The following is a 17,255-nucleotide window of genomic DNA, read 5'->3' on the forward strand; positions in this document are numbered from 1 at the left end:
GAGTGTACATCCTGGCTCGCTCAAATCCCAGCCTTATGATCGTCCGTAATCGAGACGAGCCCGAGGACCAATCCGCCAGTTCGCCAGGGTATTGAAACTCACCGCTGACTCTATTCGAAATGGATCGTATTCACGAAAGCGTTGGTGGTTCGCCTGTTTGTTTTTTAAGTGAGATCAAGACGAATTGTGAAGATAATGGATTGATGGAGTTGGGCCAGTTGGTGGTCAAGGCAGGAAGCTTGAAAAGGCTTGAATGACGAATTTTGGGCCCTGTTTTCTCAACCTTGCTTCCCCTTTTTTAACATAAGCAAATCTAGTATATCTGTTAGGCCAATTACTTATTGCTGGTTGGCCATGTACATATTCAGCCAGCATTAGACGGACGGTTCATGAAGGCAGCGACTTGTCACAAATAACGCATGCATATAAGAGACTTATGTTCAACAGTTTGTGCCGCTTCGATGGCCTCAGAACACCAGTATCCTGTTAATTATTATCTAACATGGTAGATCAGATCAGGCTTCGCTGGATCCATCTTTACAAGCTCAGAGCACCGCTGGGTCAAATGCGGCTGCAGCTTTAAAACCTTTCACTGACTCTAGCACCAGCCTGCACTACTGGCATCGCCTACGCGACTCCAATTTAAGACCGTAGGTTCCGGGATACGGAAGTGTCGTGTCTGTGGACTCTACGCAAGGTTGGTCTCTGCAGATGCAACCGATTTTGCTACGCCTCTTCCACCCCGGAGCCTTTGCTCACTGCCGCAGCACAAGCGACCTACGTCAGCATCAGCATGTTAGCTTTCAAGAAAATTCCCATTCTTGATCCTAATTTCAGCCGCTAGGTGTTCGTATTGTCACACATCAACTCTAGCACGGGGGCCTCAGTCAGATATCAGCGGAGCGGTGAAGAAACAACAAACGGATGACTATTCAGAGGGATGAGGCTCTGATTTGTTACCGGACTTGTACTATTTCCTTTTGGCCTCATCATTGCGCCGTGGATAAGAGCACAGCGCTATCAACCAACTCATTGTGTATCCCGCATATTTTTACTGCTGAACCCAGTTTCATATCGTACCCCTGCCGCAGGGCTGTTGTGTGCTTGACAGCTGCCAGAGCTTGTCCTATCCCTGTAATCCCCTCTTTCCGCTTCATGGACTTCTATTAATGGCACTGAATTATCTGGCTACATATCAGACATGCCAAGTTCGCCAATACTTCCATGGTCAGCTACTTGCGGTGTGCACACTACATCGATTTTACTGGTTGTTTGTAACTGTATGATTGATGAGGCCGCCAAAGCGGTCTCGATTAAATCATCAAGGCATATACAGTTTGTTCGTCCTTGTAACCGGTGTACATATCAAGATATCCGAGCACTCTCGAGCCACCAGACGAATGTCCTAGTTACAATAGCGTCCATAGAACTGACGATCTGTTGTCCCTTCACTCCTGCTTCTCTCCCGTCTTTCGCGCTGATGCCTGGTATCTAGCTTCCATGTTCTTGGTTAAGGAAATACTGCATAAGCGATGCTTCCACTGTTGGTTTTGCTGCAGACTGGCGCATCCAAAGTATGAGCACCGCGGCTCATCTGAGGGCATGTCTAGTCAGTCTCAAGTTAGCGCGAGCAGGGACGGGATGCAATGCAAACTGGCGTTTCCATAACCTTCCGGGCTCATAGCACCCTTGTTTACCAAAATGACTCCAGGGATTATACAAACCAATTTGGCACGGTCCAGTGCCAAGCTTGACGACGCATGTGGCGCTTCAGGGGTTCATGGTTGTCAATTTAAAGGCCTTACCAGCCACGTTGCAGGCTACCAGTCCCGCCTTTGCAACCCGTTGTAATATATGCAACAAGGATCCAGAGCAAACACGGACCTCAGCTAGCTCAAATAGATCCTCATTATTGGACGTCTCCCGCCACCAGATGCTATTAACGGGGCGCAAACTAGGGCCCGAATTGTGGAGGACTCCGAGGGAAACGGAAGAACCCTTGTTCATGCAAAATCCCAGTCACCACCTAAACTATTGCGTACTTGGCAGCCGCCTCAGGGTACCTCCTCTCGTTACGCTTCTGTGCGCATGACACTGATGTCTTCTCTTTGCGTTTCACATGCTTCTCTCGATGATACTGAAGTTCAAGAGTTTGTACAGCTTCGAAGATCATGATCCATCTCGACACGCCTACAACTTTGCTGGGTCACAAATGCAGCTACAGCTTGATAGTTCTCACTGACTCTAAGGCCAGCCTGCACTTCTGGCCTCAGTTACGCGCTTCCAAGTTGAGGCCGCAGGATCCTGGGACACAGAAGTCTCGTGTGTGTGGACTTTTTGCAAGGTCGACCTTTGTAGATGCGGCCGATGTTGCTGCCCCTGTCCTTCACCCAGAGCTTTTGCTTGCTGTCTCGTTGCGAGCGACCTACGCCAGAGTCAGGCTGTCCGTCACCTTTTCCAACCGCCAATTGGCCACATTGTTACACGTCAATTGTAGCAAGGGATCCTCAACCAGTCATCCATGGAGCGGTGAAGAAACAACAAACGGAGGACTATCAAGAGGGATGAGGCTCTGCTTCGCGGCCAGGCTTCTACTATTTCCTTTTGGCCTCGTCAGTACGCCATGGATGAGAGCACGACACTGTCAAGCGGCTCATCGTGTATCTTGCACATGTTTCAAGTCATGTCTTCAGACTCTTTTCGACATATCCCAATGAAAGCACGCTATGAGAATACTTACAAGAGTCTGTTTCTCGTATATACTACTATCTATATCACGAAAAATGCCAATGCCGGCCGTCAAGGCACGGTGTCAGACTGATGTTTCCTTTGCAGAGCCGCATTTTTTGTATGGCACGCCACGATCCTGAACTCTCGCTATGTGCTTCACGTATGTGCTGGCAGGCCTGTGTCAGGCCTCAAAGTTTACCGACTGTCTGACTTCAGCAGTACAGGGATCCAGGACTATCCTGAAATTTGTTGCTTTTCGTCCCCCCGGCCTTGTAGTCTCTAGAACGGAGCTTAGATCTCAATGATTTTTGCCATTATACCCACTTTACGAATTGGTTGTCACGTCACACTTCAAGGGTTAGCACACTTCGCTGTTAAACATGCCGCTGAAACCCCAGGATCCACTACAGAATAATCACTCCGAGCCTATCGGATCGCCACCCTATCGGTAGTGTATTATAAGGGTTGAAAGGTGGCTCGGCCTGGACCTGGATCGCTCTGCACAGACGCTCGTTATTGATACATCTCCTGCCTTGACTGACAGGCCGTTGACTCACAGGTGGACATGCGCAGTGGCGCCTGATCCAGAGCGCTAAATTCTGCCTCCAAATTCTTCAATGCTCCTGGTTGAGGCGGATGGACTCTGTTCCGCGCGACATCCTTGTCAATGACCTATCATTTGCAACCACACAGTGACACTACCATACCGGATCACGTTCCTAACGTCGCTTCCAGTTGCAGTGTCATCTGGGGGTGCGAATCTGCGTTTTATATTTCACCCTTCGTAGCAACGTCATCCTTTACCTGTAGCCATCCAATATATAAAGGCACCGATGTTCCACTTCAAGTCGGTACGCATGCTCACATTTAAGCAGCAACTCTTTAAATCAATCTAGTTTCTACATTATTCTGTAACGAGATTCCGCTGTGCAGAAAATGAGCGATAAAGACCAAAAAAAGTCTAAAGAAGAACTTGAGAAACAGTTCGCTCAAGAAGTCGAAAATGCTGAAAGCAAGGGGATGACAGTCGGATTCGCCTGTGTAAGACACACTCCAACCTCTTTGCCTACCAAGCCCATGTGCTAACTAGAACAAGTCCAAACACAAACACTTCTATTACAATGAGATAATTCATACTTCCATTTATCAACGTACCTGTCATATAATGAGATGTAAGGAGAAGTGTCCTGGACATTTAACTTTCATACCTGTTGTATTGGGACGTGCAAATGGCTTTGAAGGCGGTTATGGCATCAAGGCAGTGGAAACGAGAAATAAATCTGGTGAGTTTGTCGAAGGGGAAGGAGGTGAATGGGAAGAATACTTGAAGGAGGTATACTCTAAGGCTAGATAGCTGGTTTGACGGGGAAGGTGGACGAGTACATGCCCTACCGCACATTTGAAGGAAATTGTGGATAGGTTTAAGTGGTTTATTGGCAGAACTCGATTCTACAATAACGACGTTGATATCACGTATGTCTTGTCGTGTGCCCCTCATAGTTGTTTCTTAGTAGCCAGCACATCCGATAATGCCGTCTGGCAACCCAATCCTTTCCAACTGACGCCTCATCCAGGGCTTCGATGGTGGCTTTCCATCTTAGACCTAGACGCCATAGATAAAGTCAGCGAGACCAACATGCGACTCATTGTGACATATGTCTTCAACGTATGATTTGAAGGAGGTAAAGGTGTTGGTGTTAGCAACGACATTTCGGATATGGCATCAGTCACCTTTAAGGAGCCATCTATTTCTTTACATGGGCTATTACCCAAATCATGTAACGATCTACGGTGAATACATGCTCATTCCGGATCTACAGTAGTAACAAGACCTCGTTCGCTGACAACTCCATAACTCCATACAGACTTGTTTCAATCTGACTCCACGAATATCATTTACGGACCATCATCGCCTGTGAGACAAGCGCAAACTTTCGTTTGACATGTGCAACATTGCCACTCAGTTCCCTTTCATTCAACTCTTCGAGCCCTTGAAGGTATCGAGTACGGATTCAGGTCATCAAGGTGTAGCTTTCACGACGGCTATTTACAGGCGTATTACTTGGGGGCCGATATTGCTTGGGACTGGTGCTATGGCTTTCAATGATCTCTTCAGTCTGCCTGTAGCTTGTCTTGACATTTCCTTCCTGACAATCGTGCTGATTGAGCCTGCTGTAGACCGGAGGTCGAGTTTCGTTGACTCATAGGTTTGTTCTGTGACCGACATGTCGGAGTCCGCCGTCGAGTTTCAGGCCTGCTACGTTGGCCTCTCTCGATGTAAGATCGTCCAACCGCGTTCTTATCTGGCAAAGAACTCAAGTCGCTGATGTCATCTTGAGTACCGACAATGTGCCGAGTTCCAGTCCTCCAAGCACTTTATCTTCAGATAATTGACGGTTCCATGAGAGCTCCCTCTGATGAAAGCGCCCTGTCCACGATATTTTGGCTGTGCGTGTTCCCCTCTACTGGTCTTGCCTCCTCCTTGGGTGTTGGATAGATGCGGTACTCCGTCTGCGAGCACGATGACCTTGTCCCTTCATATTGGTAGGGGTTATGTTCACGAAGCCCTTCGATTGATCCTTTCATCCTGCTGTGCAATTGATGTCGCTTTGCCATTGAGTCTCGTAGGCGTGAGCCCAGGGTGTCGAACAGGTGACTTTCGGGTTATGTTTTTTGAAGGCGTGTACAACAGGATTCACACTCTCGCCCGACAACAGGTCGGAGTGATGGATTTGGTTCGGTCGCCCGTCCGAGAAAGATCCCTTCTCGAAAAGACCGGATCGATCCATGGAGACTCACGGCTTCTGAAGCTCTTGGGAAAATCCAGGCGGATGAGATGTCAGTCCAAGAGTATGCTGAGTCTTTACTTGAGAGGATCAAGGCACGCGATGAAGACGTCAAAGCTTGGGCATACCTGGACAAGAAGAGGGTCCTGCAGGAAGCAAGACGTCTAGATAAGATCCCCAAGAAAAAGAGAGGACCTCTTCATGGACTTCCAATCGCTGTGAAGGATGTCATTTACACGAAAGGTAAGTTGACCAGGCTATATCCGACACTAAGATGGGGGCTTATTATTGTATAGACATGCCTACTCAGTTCAACTCGCCACTATACGATGGGCATTTTCCCGCGACAGATGCCGCTTCTGTACGAATTCTTCGTCATGCTGGTGCCCTTATCTTCGGTATGTTCTATATACGTCTTGCACACTTGCATCTAACAAGCTAGGTAAAACAACTACCACCGAGTTCGCTGCTATCCATGTCGGCCCCAAGACCCACAATCCTCATGACCCTCTACGCACTCCGGGCGGATCATCCAGCGGCTCCGGAGCCGCTGTTGCCGATTTCCAAGCCCCCGTGGCCCTTGGGACACAGACAGGCGGATCCATGATTCGTCCTGCATCATTCAATGGGATTTATGGGTTCAAACCAACCTGGAACTCCGTCTCTCGCGAGGGTCAGAAAATATACGCTCTGATGTACGACACTCTTGGATGGTATGGACGATGTGTCGAAGATCTGGTCCTTCTGGCCGACGTCTTTGCTCTTCAAGATGACGAAGACGAGGATCGTTCTTTCCAAGGCATCGTAGGGGCACGTTTCGCAATCTGTAAGACGAGCATCTGGCCCATGGCTGGTCCTGGAACCCAAGATGCTCTCGCCCGCGCTGCAGATCTTCTTAGATCCCATGGCGCAGAAGTACATGAGCTTGAGCTTCCTTCGGCATTCGATGATGTGCCAGAGTGGTATCGTATTGGGCTTCACACCGAGGGCCGTACCTCTTTCCTACCAGAGTATAGAGTTGGAAAAGACCAAATCGGCCAAGTCTTGATTGAGCACGTCGAGAACTCCGACAATTTCACTCGCAAGACGCAACTGATGGCTAGCGACAAATTGGCTGCCATGAGGCCTGTCTTCGACTTTATTGCCTCGCAGTATGCAGCAATCATCACGCCGAGTGTACCAGATGAGGCCCCCGTTGGTCTGGAGAGTACAGGAAGCCATGTTTTTTGCGCGATGTGGAGCGTAAGTGACAAACTGTGTACGAATCTTACAATGACTAACGATCGTGTAGGGCCTTCATGTCCCAGTCCTGAATGTGCCAGGCTTCAAGGGTGACCACGGCATGCCCATCGGCCTCTCCCTCGTCGCACCACGATATCGCGACCGTCACCTCTTGGAGGTCGGTAAAGCGGTCGGTGAAATCTTCGAAGCCGAAGGCGGTTGGGAGACGAAGATCGAGTAACGGAAGGAGACGGCGACAGGTTCAAGAATGGAAGCAAAAGAGACGCAAATATGTTTGCTCACTAAGGGATGTAATGCATGTATTATTGCCACACTACTAACCTTTACGCTCGAGACCTAGTGGGTACAGTAACCTGTAGAACAAGCCAAAGAGTCCCCAAGTCTCTGGAGACAACTCATTGAAAACACACGTAGAAGAACATTTCTGTTTAAAGACTGGCAAAGCAGCAAGTATCAAGCTAGATGTATGTATGTCTGTATGTATGTATGTATGTGTATTTTTCGTCTGGGTGGCTGTAACGAAGCCAAATCTCCTACTGGAGCAAAAGACGTGCTGAGCTAGCTAGGTACAGGATACCCCGCTTCCTTCACCATCCAGCATACCAATGGCACAAAAGGTGCTGTATTTCTCAAGCCCGTCACCCGTCAGCGGGTTCGAGGGCAATCTATTGTCGAACTTTTTCCACCGACCAGAATTCTCTCGCGCATCACTACATCTGCTGACGCAGTCCACAATCTCCAGTAACCAAGTTGTAGCTCGTAGTCGACTGTCGCGGCGGCAGGGAAAAACCTCGGGAAGGGATCAGAGGCCGACGGTGCGGCTTGCCTTTAAAGGAGAAAAACCCATCCCAATAAGGCGTCGTTGATCGGAAGGATGTCGCTACGAATGCCCGGGGCATCGCCCTCCGATATCTAAGGCGTTCTGGTTCTGAGGTGCCGCCATTAGATCCGACAAAGGTGTTGTCAGAGAAGGCGAACTCTCCAAAATTCCTTCTCTGAAAACTGCTGTTAGGGAGCCGATAGCGTCCCCGCAGTTTTTGTGTGGTCGCGTGGCCTGCAGAAAATCCCGCTCCTAGCACCGCACTAACAGTGCGTGCCAAGAAAGAATTTTTACAGGAGAGAGTTGAGTATCAAGCTAGAGGGGTGATGGTGAGCGGCTGTAGGGTAGTTCCGACAAATGTGGAGCAAGCGTTATGGTAGCGGGGCCTGACAGTCTCGGTACACCTGGGCCATAGTTTAGCAATGCCTGGGGGTGGAAGACGCTGGCGCGAGTCCAAGTTTGGAAGGAAGCTTTTGCGCGACCTTGTGCTTGTAAACCCTTTATTCTCTACTTCTGCAAGGGTCACATTGCTGTAAGGATGATATGGGGGCGACACAGGCGATGAGGGGCTGATGTGAAATGACGCGGGCGGGGTCTTGATTTTGGGGTAAGTGATCCATCGCCTTCCCCCACTTCGCGTATTCTGAACGCGCTTTACCACGGATGCATTCCACATCAGACGCGTAGCACGAGGTGGCTCAAATGACTGCGCACGTTTCGCGTCGGCACCGGCATCTCCGTCAGAAACGGTGCGGCCGGTACCGTGGTACATTCGTCACACCAGTCCTTGTTATCTCTGAAGCTAGTCATTGCATTGAGTACACGAGAAGCGCTGGCTAACAGGAAAGACCCGAATCGGATTTTTCTAGATGTCCTTGACAGGGGCCAGGCCATTGTGTCCTATTTCCATTGCACGACAATGCAACATCATGAAGTCATAAAGGCGATCGAAATGAAACAAAGATGATAGCAAGCATCCTGATGAAATCAGTTCATACGAATAGCGGAACAGTATAATTGAGATTGGGCGCCTGTCATCCGTCGAGGGCGGAAATACTGGGGCATTGTAGACGGTGACCTGTCCAGCCTAGCCTAGTTAGGACTAGCCCTTCATCGTGCCTTTGTTGCTGGTTGGGTCAATGGTATCTTGTGTTTTTGGTGTCGCAGCATTCAAACCTGCGGCCTTGGGAAATAGCCTCGAATTTGTCTGTGACGTTGAACACTGCCCCGCCGCTTTCTTCGTCACCGGCTAGCTGTTGGGCCAAGAATTCGTCGTCAAGGCGAACGAGCCTATGCCACAACTCCAGTGAGCTTTTGCGGTCACAAGCAGCTGCAATGTGGCTGGGAATTCGGGGTTTCCAGGAGTACACCAGCAGGGATACCGGAGAACCAACCCCTTAATTGAATATATTTATGGGCTAGGGGCTCTAAGTTGTGGAAATGACTGAAACTCCGCTTCAAGTTGTCCAACATCCCCACGCTCCACGATCACTTTTCCCTTCTTTCGAATTACTCTTGTATCTCACAGGCTGCAATATCTCGGGAAAGCTCGTTGTGCCTTTCGATTTGATGCTTTACTTCCTTCGCCGTTCAATTCCAAGCGGCCTCAGTGTAGTCCACACGGCCTTCACATTCATGCCAAAATATTCGACATCGGAACTTTACAGCATGCCTGGCTACCAATTTTCTGATCGCACGTGCTTGTATCAACAGCAGAGATGCACACGCTCCCGTGGACTTCCTCGACGACGGAGACATACACAAGCCTTTGCACCTCGCAGAGATATGGTCTTCAAATTGCGCCGCATCCGGCCCACGATTCTAAACTTTCGCATATTTCTTGGCAAAAAGGGTGACGATATTCGGCGATCGTTAAGAGCCGGCGAGAAATGCATTTGGAAATCCAAACGCCTTCCCACTAAAGAGTTTGAAGAACACTGGCAGCCAGATCGAGTGTTTCAAAATCTGTTTACCGGGTATGACAGTCTCATACTTCAGTTGTTACGCAGCGGCATTACCGCCTTCTGTCAAATTTTTGAAGCTATCGGGATTTACTTTGACGATCAGTGGGATGTTTTTGACAACTTGTCCTTGGATATCGATAATTTGCCAGAGGACGAGAGAGTCAAGATTCAAACCCCAGACGTAAAAAGATGGCAGACGGAATGGAAGCGCATGACCACGAATTATGCTCTACTCGACGGCGACCAAAACTACGATTATGACATCATCCTAGCGCGTAGGACCAAGAGGCGATGGGCTTGGAACCGAGTATCGTCGCGAGAGGATCCCCAGAACACTCTTGCAAGAAGCTTTTACAGTCATTTCTAAACGCCGCCTTTCACCAAGCCAGATCAGCGCCGAGGATTCGTGACCATAGCTGATCCGTTGTAGTCAGTACTGACCTGACGTGATCACCACCGATCTCACAACGACCTCACTGATTACTACCAAGCACCTTCAGTATATAGATCACATTCATTTGCACTTCCATAGGTACTAGCTCACCAGCTATCAATAAAACTTCTTTACATTGATTAAGCCTAACACGCATTGAATCTACCATCAAGAGACGTGACACTTCGACAGCGCGCAGCATCACGCCCTACGCAATCTGCAAACAATAAACCTAGCACGGCTTAGTTTATCCATAATTGGGAACCACCGTCACAATTAGTTGTTACATATATTAAACTTTAAATTTTATTTAAAGTTATTGTTTTTATTAATTTTTTTTTTTCCTACGGCCGCAGACCCCACTTTCATCTCAAGATTGCGGCCTCAGGCGCACCAAGTTCCCTCAACACCTTCCCAGAAGAATAATTCACCTAACCTACCAGACGCCCGAAACCAACACATAATAGGACGAACCTTCCCCAAGGACCCCAACCGACCGCTATTTTCACCTCGCATGTGACCATTGGGCTCCGATCACTTACAGGCGTTTTGCCTTGCACGCATCCTTGATACTTCCTGCTTCCTCTATCGCCCAATCAATCTAAATTATCGCGACCACTCGAAAGTGATGTACATTTTTGTGCGTGAGCTTGCCCCTGACCTATCCATCACTACACCTTCTTTTTCCATCGCCGAGGAAGCCTCTCTTTGTTTATAGCGGCCGAGAAAGCTTCGGGGCCGGACATAGGCACTTTACTTTAGGCACTTTTAGGCAAGGGGACAACTCACCGCAGCATGAGGCTGACAGGTCGTATTGTGGAACCCACGGCAAGAAAGAAGACTGTGTGACACCGATGACACGGCGAAGACTCGCCTCGTACGACCAGGCCCTGCACAAGCCTTCCACCTGCGCGAATTATTCAATCTCTCGGTGTATGTTTGGCCAGGCAGTGCCCCAAAAAAGGAAAACAGAGTACAAGGTACCAGGCATCGGTTGCTTCCCTGTCTCTGTAGGAGTGACCGTATACCTCGTGAGTTATCTCTGATCCTTCAAATGGCACACGAACACACTTTACGTCGCGGTCCGCCTGCCTTCTAACTGTACAGTCTGGTTCCTTTTGGCCAGTGTATGTCAGTGCTGATTGGCAGTTACTTGTAGGCGGGCTACTTGCACGAGCAAATATTGGCGATTCTTTGGGACTTTGGCCGTTGTGATTTCAAGTGATTCGATGAATTGAAACACGCTCTGCCGAATCTGCCTGACAGCACTCGGACTTTGCCCCCAGGCCCCCAGTCTTCGGGCTTGCCATGCTGTCAAAGGGGGTTGAAAAAAGGGTGGAGAAGAAGGGGATGGGGGTAGGGGGTGTGCCTGTGTTGCTGGGTGCTGCAAAGAAGGCATCCAGAAGGCAACCAAAACATAATACAACCGTTATATTCGGCGCCGTAAAGTATCGCCTATTTGGCATACTTTGTAGGCTGCACTTCAGGGAGGTGACCACCTGAACGCCGATTTTCCAACCTTTCATTTTATTTATAAACCTTTGCCCTCGTCCTCGTGCACTCCCTCTTTCTTGCTCGGATTTTCGCACCTCTCGCGACAAGTCTCACTATTCACAAACCGAGATTCCTCCTTTGAATTTATATCAGCTACAACAGCTCTGCCGCTCTTCTGGCAGACTCCTTTTATTCGAGACTCCATCATGGGTGGTGGTCCAGATAAGTCCGAGGTCCCGTCGCGGGTCGAGCCTTCCGGCGCATCAGAAGATGCTCCTGACGAGTACGTCAAGACTGATACCGACTCCGTATCTCAAGACACTTCGGAGGTGCTGGCTGTGACAGAGCTCGATGGTGCATCATCGCAGTCTCCCCGGCCCGACAAGGGTGACGCCGTTGGTATTGAGAGCCACGAGAACACCAAAGTGGACGACAGCGATGACAATATAGCAACTGTCACTGGCGAGAGACGAGATTCTGCCAATGCCGTCGCCACGGAGGTCGAGGTCGTCAAGACCGACAATCAAGACGCACTGCATGACCCTGAAAAGATGATCAGGCAGCATGAAACGTGTCCAATTACCAACGATCAACTGGTGGCCGAAGTGAAGGGTATCTATGACGCCTTGGCGACGGTAGAAAAGGAATGCATAGAAGCCGACGATGGCCAGATGCCCTGGACAGACGGTCCGCTCCACATCCCCGACTACCTATTGACGATCCCAGAGGCCAAATTGATACTGCTTCAAAAGGGCAATATGAACCCAGCTGAAACTGTTCGTCTTTGGTACGTCAAGGCTCAGAAGGACGCCACAAAGGGAGATAAGAAGCCTTGGACTCTCGAATCAGCCAAGGACTTGCCCGTGTCTGAAAAGACAGCTCCGCACGTTGGCGACCCCGAGGACTATCTGCATGGATTCCAGGTGGCTTTGGAGTTGCGTGCCAAGAAACTTGGATGGCCTGAGTATAATAAGCTGGCCGCCGTCAATGTGGCCGAAATAGGCGAAGAGGCTCACAAGAAGGTGATAGCCGGGAAACACTACCTCGACATTGGATACGACTTGGTAGACCAGTTATTGCGCGATCTCGAGACCGCCAAAAGCAGAACAAAAGAGCCTGCTCTGGGCCTCTGGGCCCTTTGGCGATGCATCCACGCGGGCCGACATCGCCTCTGGAACATGGTTCAACGCTTTTACTTATGCGACCTCCTTCTCTGCCTCCACTTTCGCTCCAGCCTCCTTCCCTCTTGCAGCACGCAGCAGACGGCTCTCAAGGAGACGTCTCCTGAGGGGGTGAAGGCAGCTCCCGAGGAGGAGGCTTCTGAGAAGGTTGCTCCCGAGGCGATAGCTGCTCAGGAAGCAGAGGTTACCTCCAAGGTTACCGAAGAGACTTTTAAACAGATAGCTCTCACAGAGGCAGACATCGCTTCCGAAAAGGCAGTCGTCGCTTCTAAGGAGGTCGCACCCGAGATGACTCACGAGGAGGTGGACACAGAGAAGAATTTTGTGAAGATAATTCCCGAAGAGGCAGAGACTGCTCTCGAGAATGTCGATCCCGAGAAAAAATGTCTCAAGGGGTCAGATGCGGACGTAAATGCTGCTCCCGAGAAGGCCGCCACCATCCAGCAGCTTTCAGACCATGACGCCAACCTATCCGCCCAAGAGCCGCAGCCCTCTCCTGTGAAGGCTGAAGCGGATGTAGATACGGCTCTCGAGGCCGACGCCACCCAACAGAATTCAGCCCAGGACGCCAGTCCATCCACCCCGGAGCCCCAGACCTGCGCTGAAGAGGCCGACTTTGCGCCCGAGAATGTAGGCAAAGACACGGGGGATACAGCAGTCGACGCTGTTGCCCTCGACGAGAAGACAAAGTCTGAGTCTGAGAAGACGCCCGCGACTGAATTGCCAATCTATGTTGATAAGAGGCCGCTGAGTGATCAGAGCCGGTATAAAAAGGTTGGCATGGAATACTGGGTGCTGATCTCCGGTCGATGGATCCGTAGTCTCAGAATTGAGCAGTATGCAGCTCTCATTGCGCTGCACCGCACAAACTTACACGAACATTACGACTTTTTGTTGGCCTCGCAGCACCCCTCGGCATCGCCAGCGCTCCGTGGGCTCGCAGCAAAGTATAACATGCCGGCAAGAATGTGGAAGCACGGAATACATTCCTTTCTCGAGGTCCTTCGCACACGACTTCCCGAATCTCAGGATATAATGGAGCAGTTCATCATACTGGCGTATGGTATAATATCTTTGATGAGCGAGACCGTCCCGAGCTTCCGTCTCACCTGGGTCGAATGCAAAGGAGATTTAGCACGATACGGGTAAGTAGAAGCGCCACCCCTGCTGCGTCCACTATACGATGGACAGGTGTGCCAACAGAGACTGATAATTGCTGCTTAGAATGGCCGTTGAAGAGAGGGACATGAACGTGAGGGAGTGCTGGAGGAACACTGCACGAGAAGAGTACACTCAGGCCCGGAACGATGATCCCACGGTCGGCCGCCTCTACCATCACCTGGCCATCTTGGTCCAGCCCCGTTTCTCCTCGCCTGACGCAAGTTTCGACGCTGATGTGTCCAGGTTTCTCTACTACATCAAGTCTCTCGTCGTCAAAACCCCGTTTTACGCCGCGCGGGAGTCCTTGCTGACCGTTATCAACCCGATTTTTGGCCGGAATAAGGAGGCAGCTGAGAAGCCGGCCAGCATCCCCCAGACCGACCAGGACCACTTCCTTACCGCTGTTGCCCACCTGATTCTTGCTTCTCTGGAGCCTGAGACCCTCAAGGCAAACGGCTATGAGGAGAGCAGGAATAATCATCTCCAGACTGTCTATACAGCACTGGAGAAAATAAAGGTCGGTGGACCTGCCAAGACATCTAGAATTTGTCCAAGGTATGTGCTGGCCCCACGGAATCGCGTTACATTTGTCTCTAACTGACCACTTGCAGCGCCCAACTCGGCCTCTTGCTCTGCCTGTTGCTGCTTGGAATTCCTCTTGCTGATAACAGATGGAGCCCGATGATGGCGAAATTTGCCCCCGACCTTGTGACGGACGAGGACCGCTCCGATTCTGACGCCATGGCCAACGCGAGGGATATCCATGATGCAACGATCGAACTGATCAACACCATGGTCCCGTATCTCTTGGAGGACGCAGATACGCGTGGCTTAGGGGTGTGGAGATTCATCCTGGTGATCCTGATGTTCATGCGCTCCTTAAAGACGCGGCCCGCCCTGAGGGAATGGTTCGGTCCGGCTTTCCACGCAGAGGCTCTCACGCCTTACTTCAACCTGATTCTGCGCCAGGACGAGAGTCAAAGTGCCTCTGCCTTGGAGAGCGCTTCTCAGTCCGAACTCATTACAGATTTCTCGCCGCTCAACGAGAGAGAGAGGCTCGGCAAGTATGCATTCAGTACCAAAGACAACATCGAGACATACCTTCGCGAAACAGAGGAGCAACGAAAGGCAGAACGCGCCAAGAGTACGGCCACGATGGGAGTGATTACGGCGGAAGAGGCCACAGCTCAAGATGCCACGGCCACTCCGGAAGCCGGTACAGTCACCACGGACGACAATAGCGTCATCACGGGAATCGCCACGGTCACCACGGAAGGGAGTCAGACTGCAGCGGAAGAGTCCATGGCCACGACAGAGGAGACTACAGCCAGTGACACGACGCACAAGAAGGACGGGGGCACCAAGGCACCGGGCTCGCGGAGGATGTACGCCAATTTCCTGCGGGAGCATGATCTGGTTACGGGCTTATTCTTCGCCAACGAGGCTGAATCTAGGCCTTGTGACAAGTCTCTACAGAAGCCTACCAAAGACGCCGTGCAGACCGCAGAGGTTCCAGCCGTGGAACAAGCACAGGAGACGACTCTGACGGATGCCAAGACGGATAGCGAAGCAAAGGATGGTGTTCTAACAGATTCCGCGTCAGGGAATGAAGCGGAGTATCACATTCTGACGAAATCTGTTGCTGATGAAGCCCAGGAAGAGCAGCAGGCAAAGAGAGAAGCCGTGGAGGCACCATCGGCAGAAGTAGAGATGAAGGAGAGCGAAAACAAAAATGCGCGAAAGCAAGACAGCGACACACAGACGAAGGAGAAAGATGCTGAGAAGACGCAACTGGAAGACGAGCAGAAGGCGGGAGAAGCCGAGGAGGCACGACTGGCCCAAGAAGTCGGAGAGGAGGAAGTACGGAGGCAGGAAGGACTTCGTCGTGATCCCCCCCTCTTCCCCAAAGGCTGGCTCAAGCAGTCGAAATACAGCTTCGACGAGATACAGGCTTTCGACTATGTCGAGAGCCTCGAGATGTGGAATGATCGGCAAGTCCAGATCTTGCGTCTGGCTACTCAGCTAAGCGGCGACTTCTTCGACCTCAAAACCGACGAAGAAAGACGCCCTTGGTTCAGTGTGCCCGGGGCCTCATCGGTGCCGAAGCTTGGGCCAAGCAAGATGATGCCGGAAATCATCGAGCGCGACAGCGGCTTTAGAGTCGTCTTTGTTGATCCTTCTTTCCACGCTGTCGAACTCAAGGAGGAGGAGGGGAGATTGGCCAGGACAGAGGAAATGCGGAAAGAGAAGGAGAGACAGAATGAGGAGAAGAACGCTGAGGCTGCTCCAGGCGCGGCTACAGTTGTCGACGAGAAGACTGAGGGCAACGCAGAGGAGGAGGCTCACGATTTTCGGTGCCCCTGTGGCGTTGACGTGGTCGATCGGTCTCTCGAATTGCGCAGGTTGCTGTCCAATGGAGGCAATCGACTGGCTCGCTTCGAGAATCTTGGTAGCTGCACTGACCCGACCGGCGCACTCAGCATAATAGCAGAGAAGGGCGATGAAGATGACGCGACTTTGGCTTTCGATCTGGAGCTGAGGAAGACCACCCGTACTGTGAAGACCATCACGGCTGTTGAGGAACTATCGAGCACTGATGATGCCGAGCCTACCGAGTCCGAGGCGTGGACGACACTTCCAGTGCAAGGCGTGAAGGATCTGCAACATACGAAGGGCAGCGACGCAGGTCCGGACGCAGAGGCAGACGCGGACGAGGACGGATGGTCACATGTCAGCTTCAACTGTCTCGTAGACGACGAGCCGGATCCAACAGTTCAATCGGACAGTGTCGAGGCAAATTCAATGGTCTCGCGCTGATTCTTCTGGTAATGGACAGTCCTAGGTTGATGCGAGGGGATATGCCAGGAGGGCATGCATTCAAACACTGGGCGGCGAAGACGAGCGCGGGATCTGTATTCTTAGCGAAAGTTCTCTATGACGATTGTGTGGTAAATTGAGGAACACGCTGGCAAAGACCCTGCTTGGCCATGCGATACTGCTCGTGTAGCTTTGTCCGCCATCTTGTTGCTAGCCTATCTTTCAGAACCATTGGAGCATAAAGTAGAAGTCAAGCGTCGAAAGTGGACTGCACAACCGAAGTAACATGCGCTATTCCATCATATGTCAAACGATACTTGTTGATAGAACGCCGAGGATAGAGTAAACCAACCAATGCCATTTCTATTAGCCCATTTAGCCCCTTGAGTATATCTCCCGGCATCGCTATGGATCCTCAGTTTGACGTAATGCCTGCAGTCAGCTAACGCATGTCTCTCGTTTGGCTGCTTCTTATGCTTGGGTTCGTCACTATTAGTCTCCTAACTGGCACGTCAACAATCTTGTTTCTATAGGTCTTCCGATTGTGGGCAGAGTCTGGAGCTTCCGAGTGTTTGGCAGCATTGATCGTGGGTTTCGGGTGTTCTCCGCAACGCCGTTGAAGTTGCC

The 17,255-nt window shown here is 50.8% G+C and overlaps 5 protein-coding genes across 7 annotated transcripts; 4 read left to right on the plus strand and 1 right to left on the minus strand.

The window, feature by feature from the left end:
• Positions 1-436: 436 nt before the first annotated feature.
• On the plus strand, positions 437-844 carry FOXG_21040 (uncharacterized protein; the record flags this gene model as incomplete). The annotated part of the gene is made up of 3 exons (XM_018401383.1): positions 437-446; positions 515-650; positions 712-844. The coding sequence occupies 3 exons, from the start codon at positions 437-439 to the stop codon at positions 842-844; spliced, it is 279 nt and encodes a 92-aa protein (XP_018252121.1).
• Positions 845-2,026: 1,182 nt separating this feature from the next.
• Positions 2,027-2,555, minus strand: FOXG_21041 (uncharacterized protein; the record flags this gene model as incomplete). The annotated part of the gene is made up of 1 exon (XM_018401384.1): positions 2,027-2,555. Exon 1 carries the CDS (start codon positions 2,171-2,173, stop codon positions 2,027-2,029), a length of 147 nt encoding a protein of 48 aa, XP_018252122.1. The 5' UTR covers positions 2,174-2,555.
• A 3,011-nt stretch (positions 2,556-5,566) lies between these two features.
• Positions 5,567-6,978, plus strand: FOXG_12607 (amidase; the record flags this gene model as incomplete). The annotated part of the gene is made up of 4 exons (XM_018392426.1): positions 5,567-5,759; positions 5,813-5,914; positions 5,959-6,758; positions 6,808-6,978. 4 exons carry the CDS (start codon positions 5,567-5,569, stop codon positions 6,976-6,978), a joined length of 1,266 nt encoding a protein of 421 aa, XP_018252123.1.
• A 2,040-nt stretch (positions 6,979-9,018) lies between these two features.
• On the plus strand, positions 9,019-10,120 carry FOXG_12608 (uncharacterized protein; the record flags this gene model as incomplete). The annotated part of the gene is made up of 1 exon (XM_018392427.1): positions 9,019-10,120. One exon carries the CDS (start codon positions 9,019-9,021, stop codon positions 9,907-9,909), a length of 891 nt encoding a protein of 296 aa, XP_018252124.1. The 3' UTR covers positions 9,910-10,120.
• Positions 10,121-10,346: 226 nt separating this feature from the next.
• On the plus strand, positions 10,347-17,063 carry FOXG_12609 (uncharacterized protein). Of its 3 annotated transcripts, none has more exons than XM_018392430.1 (4): positions 10,347-11,006; positions 11,135-13,795; positions 13,875-14,366; positions 14,423-17,063. In XM_018392430.1, exons 2-4 carry the CDS (start codon positions 11,676-11,678, stop codon positions 16,626-16,628), a joined length of 4,818 nt encoding a protein of 1,605 aa, XP_018252127.1. In that variant the 5' UTR covers positions 10,347-11,006; positions 11,135-11,675; the 3' UTR covers positions 16,629-17,063. The 3 variants fall into 3 exon arrangements, with proteins under 3 accessions (XP_018252127.1, XP_018252125.1, XP_018252126.1); XM_018392429.1 differs by having other exon boundaries at positions 10,377-11,076; XM_018392428.1 differs by having other exon boundaries at positions 10,347-13,795.
• The last annotated feature ends 192 nt before the right edge of the window (positions 17,064-17,255 follow it).

Source organism: Fusarium oxysporum, chromosome 3, assembly GCF_000149955.1.
Source record: "Fusarium oxysporum f. sp. lycopersici 4287 chromosome 3, whole genome shotgun sequence".
In the NCBI taxonomy this organism is placed as follows: domain Eukaryota; kingdom Fungi; phylum Ascomycota; class Sordariomycetes; order Hypocreales; family Nectriaceae; genus Fusarium; species Fusarium oxysporum.